This window comes from Trachurus trachurus (genome assembly GCF_905171665.1).
Source record: "Trachurus trachurus genome assembly, chromosome: 5".
Lineage (NCBI taxonomy): Eukaryota > Metazoa > Chordata > Actinopteri > Carangiformes > Carangidae > Trachurus > Trachurus trachurus.
The window spans coordinates 27611613-27625895 of NC_139896.1; the positions used below are offsets into that span (position 1 = coordinate 27611613).

The 14283-nt window shown below is 41.2% G+C and overlaps 2 protein-coding genes across 2 annotated transcripts; both read left to right on the forward strand.

Annotated features, from left to right (window-relative positions):
* Positions 1-5528: 5528 nt before the first annotated feature.
* cav4a (caveolin 4a) lies at positions 5529-11300 on the forward strand. Its single transcript, XM_083971473.1, has 4 exons — positions 5529-5835; positions 6074-6261; positions 10349-10680; positions 10734-11300. The coding sequence occupies exons 1-3, from the start codon at positions 5617-5619 to the stop codon at positions 10497-10499; spliced, it is 558 nt and encodes a 185-aa protein (XP_083827599.1). The 5' UTR covers positions 5529-5616; the 3' UTR covers positions 10500-10680; positions 10734-11300.
* A 1230-nt stretch (positions 11301-12530) lies between these two features.
* On the forward strand, positions 12531-13861 carry LOC310986320 (caveolin-3-like; the record flags this gene model as incomplete). Its single annotated transcript, XM_083972168.1, has 2 exons — positions 12531-12635; positions 13520-13861. The coding sequence occupies 2 exons, from the start codon at positions 12531-12533 to the stop codon at positions 13859-13861; spliced, it is 447 nt and encodes a 148-aa protein (XP_083828294.1).
* Between the last annotated feature and the right edge of the window lie 422 nt (positions 13862-14283).

Genomic DNA, 14283 nt, shown 5'->3' on the forward strand with positions numbered 1-14283 from the left:
CATGCTTTTATTAAATCAAGACAATCACACTCTCACCGTCCATCTCTTTTCGAAAGGATATTCATTACAGATCAAACACGGGCCCGCTCTCTATAGAAAATGAGGTTTCATGCTGTGAGCTCGGTCGAGGGTAGTTTTGTTGTTCGTCTGCACTTAATGGCAGCTCCGGTGAAAAGACTTCTAATGTTCTCATCCGCGCTGTACCTGGAGCTGTCTGTTTACATTCTACTTGATGAGCCTATCTGCTGCTGCACACAGTCATAATGAGAGAAACACTCCCAAGGAATCAAAGGGAGAAGGTGTGACTGATGGCTTGATGACTGACAGTGAAACGCATAATCTCCCTCCAACAGTGACAGTATGAGCTTCCTGAGAGCTGCATGCACACGCAAACCATGACAACTGTTCAACTATCCTCCGAGTTCACACACTACAAAGAGCCAAAGCCAGGATGAGGCAGAGGTGTGTACATCACAGGCTCCTGGCTCAGAAATGATCCAGAACAAAACCACAACCCTCTGTTTTCACACTCAGTATTTTGTCCTGGATTAAAACAAACAAGATATCATTTGTTAATTTGTCAGTGAGAGAGCAGAGAGATTATGTTACCCCTGGACAGAACTAGGTTATGCTAACCAGGCTGGTTGCCAGCATTGCTGTAGGCTACTGACATGAGACATCAACCCTACCAAACACCAAACTGTGGCTGGATTTTTAATACGATACAATACGATACGATATGATACAAAACGATACGATACGATACAACACAATAAGATACGATACAGTACGGTACGATAATACGATATGATATACGATACGACACAATTAGCTATGATACGATACGGTGCACTACGATACGATACGATACAATACGATATGATACACTACATTGTTCCCTTGGGGAAATTTGTACTCTGACCCACAGTGCTCCATACATTTTTTTTTATGCGTCCACAGCACACAGATACAGATATAATCGACATAACATAAAACATAAACACAAAAGTGCCATCTAGAACACATTACAGAATTACAGAAGTGCCATTAACATATATTACACATAGAACTTATAATGACAGGAAAGAAAGCACCATAGTGCGCAACCCTGCAGACCATCTCTGGTCACTTGCATTGACTCTTTTGTGCTACTACAGTGTTTTAGTTCTGTTGAATTGACAACAATTCAATTGAAAATGGGATCATATTATTACATTATGTAAATATAAGGCTTCACCATGGAGAGAGGAAATCAGGGGGAAATTTGGGTCAAATTATATAAATTTAGTCAGATAATCGTGTTTTGTAGGAACAACAACAACAATATTTTTAAACACCTCCACAGCCTGTAACAGGATAAAAGAATAACACCCATCTTATTATTCATGGCACACCTATATTTGGATCATTGTTCATACCAGGCCCAAATATTTTTATTTCTTCTTTATAAATCCTTTGCAGAGAGGATTGTAAATACTGTATATCCCGTCCTGTTAATATATTGAATGACATTATGGTGGTTACCAGAGGAACACTAAAATCAGTCTGCCAATAGATAAAGATAGATATACTGTATGATTCCCATTTTTTTCTGTTGTTGAGTTGGATGTGACCCATGAAGATTAGTGACTGTCGTTAACTATATGTGAAATCATCAGTCTGACCTATTGTACTGAAAACAGCTGGACTGACAGGTGCTGAAACAGGAACACTTCCTGACATCGCTCACATTTTTAATTATTATATTGAAGTCACAAGATGCTTCTGTTTATTTGACCCAAATATTTTCTGTCTCTGTTAGTCTAAAGTGGGTGGAAAAGGATATCATAAGCTTCTTCAATGCATATTAGAATCTATTTTTAGCATTCATGTACATAAAGTACAATTTAATAAAGCTGAGGGATTTGGAAAATGGGATTGCTATTTATTGTTTCAAGTTTACAAAAAAAAATATTTGCACATCCATCTGTTTTCTGTTGCATATGCATAGGTGAGTGTCACTTCAATCTTTGAAAAAAGCCATCAGCATCCCGCAAACTGCTTCTTGCTTAGCAACACAGTTTATTAGCTAACTGATGTTTTAGTCAGGTCTTGTGAATGGAACATCAGTTCATCAAAAATCAAACATCAAACATCAAAAATCACTTTTATATAGTAATAAATAGATCTATTTATTACTATATAAAAGTGATTTTTGATTTTTATGTGAAAGCCAGAATAACCAAACAAAAGACAAGACACACAAATGCTTTGAAATGCAAAATGTTAACAGATCATTTTTTGATCCACATTAGTCTTGTCAGATAGTTGTGGAAAGATTCTTCAAAGCCAAGCCTACGAGGCTGAATCTGCTCAGAATTTCATAAAACTACAGAGATCATTGCTGAAATTCTAAGTCCTCTAACTGATCTTGTAACCCTTTGACCCCTGTGTGATGTCACCAAGGCGCAATTAGCTGTGACATGTGTCTTTCTCTTCCTCTGTTCCACACACACTCACTCCTGCTGCTGCTGACCTCACCTGTGCAGCCACGGACACAAACAAAGCCCATCTGCCAGGGGAGTGCAGTCCATTAGCATACCCTGGTCTCCTGCACTGACACAGGAAGCTCTCTGTCATGTGTGCGCTCTTTCTCTCTCTCTCTCTCTCTCTGTCCTCATCCAGCAGAAATGTTCATTACCATGGAGACTGGCTTATTGGAGGAAAGAATTTATATTTCTCTTTCTCAGCTCTGTTTAATTGTGTTCGCCTCAACCATCAGTCAAACAAAGTAAAAGCTATATGTTCCATCAATTTATTTTACACGACGTTAGAGCATTGCATGTGAAATTTGAAGTGCAGGTGTGTGTTAATTTTTCTAATTTTCAATTATTATTATTATTATTTTTTTTTTATCAGACTACTGCACTGGCTTGTTTGGTGAGGAGGAGGATTCTGCTGAAGATCTGGTGAGTTGCTGAAAATACTTTGATAACACCTGAGATTGTGGATTTATAGCTGACCTATTAATAGCAGTGAGGACGTCTCGTCTGGTTAATGGGTCCAAAGGTCGTCAGAGGTGAGAGGTTTTTCCATAAACGCCTGTAATGAGACGCTTTACACCAAACCCCTCACAGTATCCAGGCCTGTAGAGGGGGATATTGTGACAGCATGCAGGATATCCTCCACGGGATAATGGACGGAGCAAACCAAGGCAGTGATTCATCCTCGTGCCTCACAAAATGAAGTTGTAGGGACTGAGAGGGGATGCATGCATGAACGGGTATTTAAGGCATTGTGAGTGGTTAGCTTGTTGAAGAAACAGTTTGTGAAAAGTTTCTGGGTCACCAATGCCAATGTCTGTCTCTCAGTCTGTACAACGTGCTCTCAGCAAAGGAACTGTATGAAATCATTATTATACCATTATCTCAACAGATCATTTATTTACAATGAAAAAAAGGGTTTGTCACACAGGTCATAAAGATACAGAAGAGGATTAAGGCCAATGTGGAAAAAAAGAAAACATACCATAAGGGGTCATCTTGACTACCATGACGCTGGATCATCTTAGTCAAGAATCTGGCTTGTTTTTGTCTGACTAAGGTTGCCAGGATGCTGTTACACATGTTTTTTTTTTAATGTTGCATCAAATTAGTTTTGCTGTGTAGGTTTGCTGTCATCGCGGTCATAGTTGTCATTAACCCTCGTCTTGTGTTAGCTTTCTGCTACCATCTATGGTTAGGGTCGGTTTTGTTTTAAATCAGCTGTAAAATACACTAAAACTTTCTTCTCTTGGTTACATTGTTAGGATTCCTTATCCATGAAAACACTGGTTTCAATATTTTTTGGTGTGGCCCCCTGGGCCTTTTTTGTCAGTATACTTGGCTTCAATTTAACCTTCCTCTTGTCAGCTTTCTGCTACCATCTATGGTGTTAGGGTCAGTTTTGACCCGAGTCTTAAATCAGCTGTAAAACACACTAAAACAATTATTTATCATCCCATTAGTTTCTCATCTCTTGGTTGTTAGGCTTCCTTATCCATGAAAAGCTTGGTTTTGCACTTATGATTTCAGTTTTAAAGCAGATATCAGTGGAATGTTTTTGTTAATATAAGTCCTAAATAGTCCTATTTTCCGTCAGCAATCACTTACATGAAGTATTTCAGCCTAAACACGAGTCTCTCCGTCACTCTGCTCTGCTGTAACCCGAGGAGAAAATTTTCCTTGTGGGATACAAGTGTTATCCAATGAGGAGAGAGAACGGCATGAAGGGCTGTGTGTGCAGCCAAGGGATGCGCGTGAATGTGGTGACGTAGCACGAGGACCAATTGATGCCTGACAAGGGCGGGGGCTGCTAACTCATGGTGCGTTCAAAGAAACTCGTACTTTGTGTTTTTCCTTCCTGTGAAGTCATACCAGTTCGATCTGGTACGAGTTCACGGGTCGGAAGTTACGAGTGGCCGTTATAGGGAACTTTCACAGACAACAGGATGGTAAAAACACGAGCTACGGGTTACCTGGAACGCTACCAAGTCGTAGTTGTGACTTGAAGCTGTAACTTACGGTTTCAAAAGCCTGCCTTGAACGCAGCATTAGCCGAAACGGCCGTGAAGCTGATATCTGCTTTAACTCTCATTATTGTTCTTATCGTTATAACCGGGTCAAAATTGACCCTAACAACACAAATGTCATCATTTTAACCAGAGCATTTTAGAATTTTGTGAAAAAAAAGTTTTATTTTGTTTAAATAGAGGTTCCTGACAAAGTCAAAAAGTCTTGATGTGGTACTTTTATGCATTTAAAACCTGAAAATGTGCTTTAGTTGAAGGAGACTGAGCTTCTCATTCAGTTGCGTTTCATAATCTAAAATGCTTCCGTATTTCAAGACTGATTTTGTCATAATCAAATCTCTGGGCTCTTTAGGTTATAACAAAGTGAGTCTTCCCAATCCAACAGCGTCCTGATATTTTGAAAGAGGGTCCAAAAGGGAAAAGTCCGACATAAATAGGCTATGTGGCCATGCATGAACATCTTTACATCTGATTCTTGGTGAAATAAATCTTACTACATCAGGGTTAATCATACACATTCCACTCTATCAGTGAAGATAAATGATTATAATTGAATCTCAGTGTCAATCAGAGACCAGAGGGAGGCAGTATTGTCTTACAACTCAACCTCTTTCCAGACAAGAGCACAAGATATGCCTTGTTTACTGTAAGTCACCTGAGTCTCTGGAGTGAATGAAGGTCAACAAATACCAGTAAATATTCAGTAATCAAATATTCTGGTGGGACCCACCCTATCTTTGCTCACATATGTGCAGAGCTGTCTCATGTTGTGTGTGTGTGTCAGTCTGATTGCATTCCCAGTGGGGTGTATCAGTGTATTCAGAGTCCTCTCCATGCTCACTGTATTTATATCCCCTACTATCCTTCCTGTCCTCCCACAGCGCAGGAAAATGATCTGGACTTGAAAGACCATCTGCGAATACCAGCGAGGGCACTGTAACGTTCCCAATATAACCCCCTGTGCACAGAGCCAGCTGAGGGGTCCGGGCAGCAGCCTCAGTCTGAGCTCTGACACACACTCTGCTCTTGTTCGGCGTGTGTTTTCTTTACATGTTTGGGTGGACACCATGATGAAAGGGGAAGATTCAGAGGAGGTAGAGATTGACCTGGGAGATTCCAGCGGCCCTGAAGAATTTGATAACGAGGAGGAACCTCGGACACTGTGGCGAGCCCCTCCCTCTCCGGAAGAAGAGGAGAACATTCATACTTCCACCCTGGTGGAAATCAGCGATACCAAGCCTCTGATTAATGTCAGAGACCCCAGAGGTATCAATGACTGCCTCAAGGTACTGAATTCTCCTGCTTGGAACTCTAATCTTTGTTTTATCAGAGTTTTATGTCTTGATTAAAAAGAGCTGATAAAGAAAATCACACACAGTCTTTGGCACATGGAAGAAAGGAGCTTATTGCACTGCCCTCCAGTGGATAATGTATATTTGCTGGAAGTAAATCAGTCTAAACAGGAGCATGACGTAAACCTTCACCTATGCAGCATCAGCACCGACTCTCTCCTTGTATCACCAGGTGGCGTTTGAGGATGTGATCGCTGAGCCGCCAGCGGTGCGTAGCGGGGACAGAGTGTGGATCTGGAGCCACGCCCTGTTCGAGGTGTCTCGGGTTTGGATCTACAGGATATTCACGGTGCTTCTGGCCATTCCCATGTCGGTCATATCCGGTCTCCTCTTTGCCATCCTCAGCTGTTTCCACATCTGGTAGGTTTAGGTCCCACTGCCTTCCACATGTTAACACTGTTACCTACTCTGATTGTTTGATAATAAAAAGATTCATGAAATGAATAATCACCTGACTAAATAACCTAATTCATACTTGAATAATTAAATATAGATGTAATTTAGTGGTATACAATCTCATTTCAGTAGCTTATTATTATATATTTCTTTTTCTTAATGCTACAGATCTGTCACTCAGCATTATATTTTAAGTAATGAACCAGAAATTATGTTGATGCTATCCAGCTGCATTATGGGAAATGCCAGATATGTCAGGCCTCAGCTGGACGGATACTTATTATTACTCTTTCAGACTGTCGCTGATGAGATCTCCACATTCATAGAAGTGCATTGCAGGGATTTGTGAAAACATCCCAAAAGATTTTTGATTTAAGAAGAACGTTTCTGATAAATTAACAGTCATAACATCATCATTATTATTATTATTATATTATTATTATTTTAATTCAGATTCTTTTGTATTCAAAAGTATGTTGAAATGAGAGTTTGTTAAAGCAGAAGTAAGCGGAATGTTTGTGTTAATAAATAATAAATATGTCTTAAAGGGATAGTTCAACATTTTGGCAAATTGGCCCATTGCCATAATCGCTATAGTCATAGCAGTAGGTCCATTACCTTTAATTGTAGGTGTAAGCTATTTTCAGTACGGCGGAGCGCAGCAGCTGGCTGCTCAGAGCTACGCTATGGAGGCTAATGGAATTTCTTGGTTTCCCTCATTAAACTCATCAAATTCAACATCCCAAAACTCCACAGCACTTTTGTAGACAAGTTGTGACCTGTACAACCACCACGCTATGAGATAATGACGGAACGATACGAAACGGAGCCGTTTTCGAGGTAAATACAGGGTAAATACGGAGACTGCTTGCTGAAAAACTGTCCCTGAACGCAACGCGCATCAGCGGTTTTGTATGAATTTACCTCGAAAACGGCTCCGTTTTGTATCGTTCCGTCATTATCTCATAGCGTGGTGGTTGTGCAGCTCACAACTTGTCTACAAAAGCGCTGTGGAGTTTTGGGATTTTGTATTTGATGAGTTTGATGAGGGAAACCAAGAAATTCCCTTAGCCTCCATAGCGTAGCTCTGAGCAGCCTGCTGCTGCGCTCCGCTGTACTAAAAATAGCTTACACCTAAAATTAAAGGTAACGAACCTACTGCTATGACTATAGCAATTATGGCAATGGGCCAATTTGCCAAAATGTTGAACTATCCCTTTAAATTGTTCTATCTTCCGACAGCAATCACTTATATAGAGTGTTTGGTCTGAAACACGGGTCTGTCAGTCACTCTGCTCTGCTCTGAGCCGAGGAGAAAACATTCCTTGTATCCTACAAGCTTTATCCAATGAGGAGAGAGAACGGCATGAAGGGCTGTGTGTGCAGCTAAGGGATGTGCGTGAATGTGGTGACGTAGGAACGAGGACCAATAGATCCATGACGAGGGCGGGGGCTGCTAACTCCATCGGCTGACAAGAAGTTAGCCAAAACGACCGGATCGCTTACTTCTGCTTTAAAGGAGCATTATCGCAAATCCAAATTCTTAATTCGGCCACTAGATGGAGCCAGGCGGAGCATATCAGATATAAACAAGTGGGCAGCTGTCAGAGAGAGAGAGCAGCCTCGTTTAGTCGTCGTCGTTGTCGTCCCCCCCCCCCCCCCTCCTCCTCCTCCTCCTCCTCCTCCTCCCTCCTCCCCCCTCCTCCTCCCTCACCAGGCTGAATGAACGTGCAATCGCGGGAAAAAGAAAACTCGCTAGTGGAAGCGGCAGCTCTACGTCGCGCACAAGCACAACAACGACAACAACAGCAACTGCAACTTCCTCCTTAATAACGCTGAGAGGACAGCTGAAGAAAGACACAGGGACGTGGAGACAAAGTGTTCTACCGAGCGATTCAGTGACTGTAAGCAGCCTGACACTGCTACATTACTATTTACTGTTGCATTTTCCCGGTTCGGAGGTCGGATTTGCGAGTTCCGAGTGCAATTGAACGCAGCAAGCGCCGGGCCGGCTTGGATCATAACAAAGGCAAATGCTGCATTTGCCCCACGGACACTATATACTGTTGGCGATTTTTTTTGTAAATTTAGTTATGGCTCCCCCCGACCCATCTTTTGCATATTTCAGCTTATTTTATGCTATTACTGCTGTATTTGCGATAATGCTCCTTTGAAATAAAGAGAAACTGTGGGTGCTAAAAAACAGAGGCACATGCTCTCAGTTAACAAATAACAAAGTTCCTATAAAACTTCCTCTTCTATCTATCTTTATCCCTTAAGTTGGCATGAAAAGACAGATTGTTAAACACTTAAAGGGATACTTCACCCAAAATGTTTATTCACCGTCATGCCAAGGAAGGGTTTGGAGAATTTTCTGAGTTATCAAAACGCTTTTGGAGTTCCAGGGGGGGTCCGGCTAGCAACAGATTTTCATATAATTGTGGCGGGTAGAGCTCACTTTTGAATCGTCCAAAACACACACTATGAAACATCCAAATACCTCCCCCCCCAAAAAAATTGATATCTGTTCTGATCTCTGTAGCAGAGCCGGCCCTCCCTATAAGCGAACTAAGCAGCTGCTTAGGGCCCCGCAGCCACTAGGGGGCCCCCAAACTTTGCTCAATCATTTGTCTAACCGTCTCTGACAACGGCAACGTGTAACTCTTGACCCAACTGGCAACAATGATCGTGACACGCATACGTAAACGTAACGCAGACTGTGGCCGTTGTCCGGTAACGAGCGCGCACCACCCCTTCCCCTTCTCTCCCCCCTGGCCCCCTCCCTCCCTCACTCACTGAGATCGCGATTTGCGAGGAGGTGATTAGCTTTTGAACAGTGACGATGTCCAAAAGGACATATCCGTCAGGTGCAGAAAATAGGAAAAAGAAGAAGGCCGAGGATGAAAAAAAAACAAGGACAAGGTAAGGCTAATTAATGTTATGTTTACCAAATGTACGTTTAGCCAAAAAACATGTCAGTGCTTGTGTTAGCTCACTTAGCTGGCTAGCTGCTACATGTACCAGCCTGCTGCAGGTAACATATGGTTCACAATGTCCTGGCTGATTTTAAGGTCTGTTTACAGTGAAAAGATAACAGCTGTTTTCCTGTGAGGGGATAAAGGATCAATCACCCATTTATTTATGGCTGATTAGATATGTCATGTTGCCACATCCTCATTCCCCTGTGGCTGGTTCCAGTCATACAGTTGGTAAGTTTCTTGTTTGTTGCCACAATATGTTTATCTCTGTTGGAAAATTAAATTGTGTGTACACAAGTGGCTAAAAAATTCTACTAATCTTCTCCACAGCTCCAATGGTTACTGCTGATGATGCTGCTGACCAACCAACATCCTCTATCTTCTTCTCAACTGAAGTTTTGTTTTAAGGGTTCTAGAATTTAGCTGTACAGATAATTTAAAGAGAATAAATCTGTTCAAACTGTAATCTTTTGTAGAATCTTTTATCTTTCTGCTACATCAAAAGTAGTGATTTAATACTGCAGGTTTGGAGCCACCTATTGCCATTCACAATATTAACATTAACATTCAGACAAAAACAAAGTAGAAGAAAAAATGACAAGTGCAATTAGACAGCTTTAAGTGTTTCAGTGACTCTAATTAGTAATAAAATATCTGCTCGCCATAATGTTGATAGAGGTACAATAAAATATGCAAGGGTTGCATACGGTAGCTGTTTTTATGAATATTTGATGGTATATACACTGTGAGGCAGGGCCCCCAATTTTATCCTGCTTAGGGCCCCCAGATGTACAGGGCCGGCCCTGCTCTGTAGTAGTAGCTCAAATCATTTTTTTTCCAAACAAGTTTTTCATGTGGCAGCTTCAGGACACTTGGGTCAGTATGGACGAGCAGTATGGAGGTATTTTCAAAAGTGAGTTCTATTCGCCGCTGAATGGCGGTGAGTAGAAAATTGGCGAATTATCGATTTTGGGTTAAGTATCCCTTTAAGAAATAACAAAGTTCCTATAAGTGCATCACTCACTGAGCTAACGCCTATTCTTGTGTGTGTGTTTTTTTTCTCTCTTTGACAGGATGGTTTCTCCCTGTGTCCACTGTGTCCGCATGGGCGTCCGCTGGCTGCTGAGCCTGTGGAGTGTTGTGCTGGACATCATTGTGCGTCCCTTGTTCACAAGTGCTGGGAGATGCTGTGGAGGCTTCAGCATTCACCTGGCCAAAGAATGAGGCTCATACATGCATTGTACATCCAGACTGGGATTGTTTATCAAGTGCTGAAATGCACTGGTGGATTGAGCCCAAGTGGGCATTGGTGTTTAATTCTTAAATACTTCATACAAAGTTTACCACTGTTAATATATACACCGATCAGGCCTAACATTGTGACTACCCGTCTAATATTGTGTTGGTCCCTTTTTCTGCCAAATACACAACACACTTCTGCACTGTGTGCTGTGACAGCTTTCTATCAGAAGCAGCATGAACTTGTTCAGCAGTCTGAGCAACAGTATCTGGTCTGTTGGATGGGAGCACACGGGCCAGCCTTCTCTCCCCCCGTGTATCAATGAGCCTGTGGCCGCTTCACCACTCTTCCTTCCTTGGACCAACTTTAGATAGATCCTGACCACTGCAGATTGGGAACAGCCACAAGAGAGAGACCCAGTCGTCCTTGGAGAACTGGATCAGATCCTTAACCTGAACATTTTTCCTGCTTCTAACACATCAACTCTGAGGAGAACATGTTCACCTGCTGCCTGATATATCCCACCTACTAGGTGTCATGATGAAGAGTTATTCACTTCACCTCTCAGTGGTCACAATGCTATGCCTGATCGGTGTAGCTTCGACAGTATCAACTGGGTTTGTTTTTAATACTCAAGGCATGTGACAGAGAATCATTTGGATTTGACACAGCAATTCAACAAGCTGCCTATTTTTCAAAAAATTCAACCTCAGAGTGGGAAGTGAGACTGAAAAGAGGATTCAAGTTTGTAACCACATAACCAGTGACTAAGCATTAGTATCTTAATAGCTTATGTTACAGTGACTGATGAAGGTGAACCTTTTTATTGAGATTGCAGAATTTTTTACTAATATTGTAGTGGGTTTATGGCTCTGGATGCTTTTTAGGATTCCAAGTATTAATTGCTTTTAGGCAAACTGAATGTTGTACAATCTCATAATATTTGTGTTTTACATTTTCTTAAATTTGTAGTTTGACAAAATTTTGAGAGCAAAAAACATCCAACTAGATGATTGAATTTTAACTGTAGAAGTTCCTGATTCAAAGTAAATAAAATATATGAAATATTTAGTTTTGTAGTAAAATTATATTGGAAGTGTTTTCTGGGGTGATATGGCACAAAAGACAGAGAATAGAGTTTTGAGATCAAGAACACATTATTTTGTTAAATGAAATGAAGGGCCAGTGGGAGGCAAATAGTTTAATAATAGAGCACCCTGCAACATGATGAAGAAACACCTCAGTGTCTCTTTCAACTCATTACTGAGAATGAAACAGATATTGAAACCATTGTCTATTACATTATGTGCGAGTGCATGCATGAAGTTCAGCACAATGCTGATTTGTACTTGTATACAATACGATTTTCTTCACAAATCTATACATTGATTTTCAAGATTTAAAACAAACATTGTGGTCAAGCTGTGTATTTCATAACTTGTATTTTATATAGTTTTATACAGGCAACACTTGAGTGCTGTTTTTTTTCTGCAATCTTACATTGAACTGCTCATAATGAAATACCATGTTGGCTACTTGGCTTATGAGTATAGCCTTCCTTCATATGCAAGGAAAAGATTAAATGTCTTTTCAAATGGGACACTGACTATTTATTGTTCCGTATGGCTTTTCCTTAGGGCAGCGTGAAATGCAACAGGAGGCTGCTTCCTCTTTATAAAATGCTAAGTGGCAGTGTGAGTTGTCACATTTGCAGAACAACACTGGTGTTTGTGGTATTGTGTATGTGCCTGTGTGAGTTTGTGTGTGTGAGTGCGTGAGCAATATGTCAGTCCGTATTTCTGACAGTTTGAGGTAGTCATCAGTGACGGCTGCCCGCTGGGATTTCAGAGTTGGACTAAGAGTGAGTGAGGTTTCAGTTTATTCTTTGCCACTCCTGTGAGCCTCTGACTGCAGCCACAGCACAGCCGGCCTCTCATCCAGCCTCTCATCCAGCCTCTCCTTGCCCTCTGCATAGCTTCAGCCTCAGCTGCTCCATCCGTCTAAGGGACGGGATCATGACTAGCGTCAGCCAGCAGGAGTTGATTACCGGGGACAGCCTCTTCCGGGAGATCGATTTCATCAACAGGGACCCCAAGGGAATCAACGTGGACACGGTCAAGGTGCAAACCATCCTCTTTTGTCTATCACAGAAAGTCAGCAGTGGACACATGTAAGACAGCAGTATCATGATGTGGGAGCGTTTACTGCAAATAGCTGAAGCAGTGGTTCCAACATACTGCAACAATCATGCCTTTACCATGATTCAATGTTTTGCTGTTAGAAAATATTACAGGTCCTTTGGTTTATGTATCTAATACGTACGTTTTCTGTTACTTATGTAACACATAACACAAGTTATGTGTTATGTTATGTGATAGTTAGGAAAGCTGGCTCTGTGATTGGAGCCAGGTTGGACACACTGGGGGAGGTGGTGGAGAGATACACACTGAAGATAGTAGAGGACTCTGACTACTAACACGTTGTTCAATCAGTTATCTCTTATCTTATCTTATCTTATCTTATCTTATCTTATCTTATCTGTAACACTTAATAAGATAAGATAAGATGGTAACACTTTAACATAAGTACACACTATCAAGCATTAGTTAAGCATTAATAAATACTCAATTCTTCATTTATAATGCATGAATACCCATTAGTATGTAGTATGTATATGATACAGTTAGTGCTTATCAATGATGAGTAAAACATTTTTAACTGTGTATATAAACTACATACTAATGAGTATTCATGTGTTAATGTTACCATCTTATCTTATCTTATTACTTCTGTCCATAACAGTGAAAAAATACACATACCATATTAATTCATTAATAACACTAAAAACACACATTAATGTCTGTTTCCAGCTTGTAGGAGCCATCATCCTAAAGAGTTTTCATCATGATATGAATATACCATCAGTGTTTCTGTGCGCTATGGGGAGAGAATTTGACCCTTTGAGCTTTGATCACTAAACAAAAGAATTCTGCGTCTGCTTTAGGTGAACTTTGATGATGTCATCGCGGAGCCTGCAGGCAGTCACAGCCTGAAGTGCGTGTGGGAAGGCAGCAACATGGCTTTCATCGGGTCCAAGTACTGCTGTTATCGCTGCCTGACGGCCATCTTTGCCATCCCTCTGTCACTGATCTGGGGTTTCCATTTCGCCTGTCTGTCGTTCTGCCACATCTGGGCCGTGGTGCCGTGCATTAAGAGCTGCCTGATCGAGACCCACTGTCTGCGTCAGCTGTACTTCAACATCGTCCACACCTTCATTAGTCCGTTCTTTGAGGCCATAGGGAAGATGTACAGTGGGGTCAAAGTGGTTCTACGCAAAGAGACATGAGCGCTTTATTCCAGCTCAAAGTTTTCACTGATGTTTGAATCTCGTCTAACAATGAATTTTACTCTTTTTCTAATCCTGTGCACAAGCCAGCCAAACTTTAAATAAATAATGTTTTAACTGAAATGTTTTTTTTATTCCGTACTGCATGACAGATCTCTTAAATCATCTGTATGACTGAAACTGTGTGACATTGGATGTGAATAAGAGTCTCCCACCAGATTTCCTCGGATCCTAAAACCAAGGACACTGATCATCAGTGTGAATAATCACATGTTGCCACAAGAGGGAACCATTATTTTAGTTCTACAGCCCAACCAGGTTTAAAGTGCCTGAAATCTGAAGTCCATTTGCACCAGTCACCCAAAATCTAAAACAAAACAGAGATGGAGTCGATACAAAATGATGATGTGCAGACACGTACA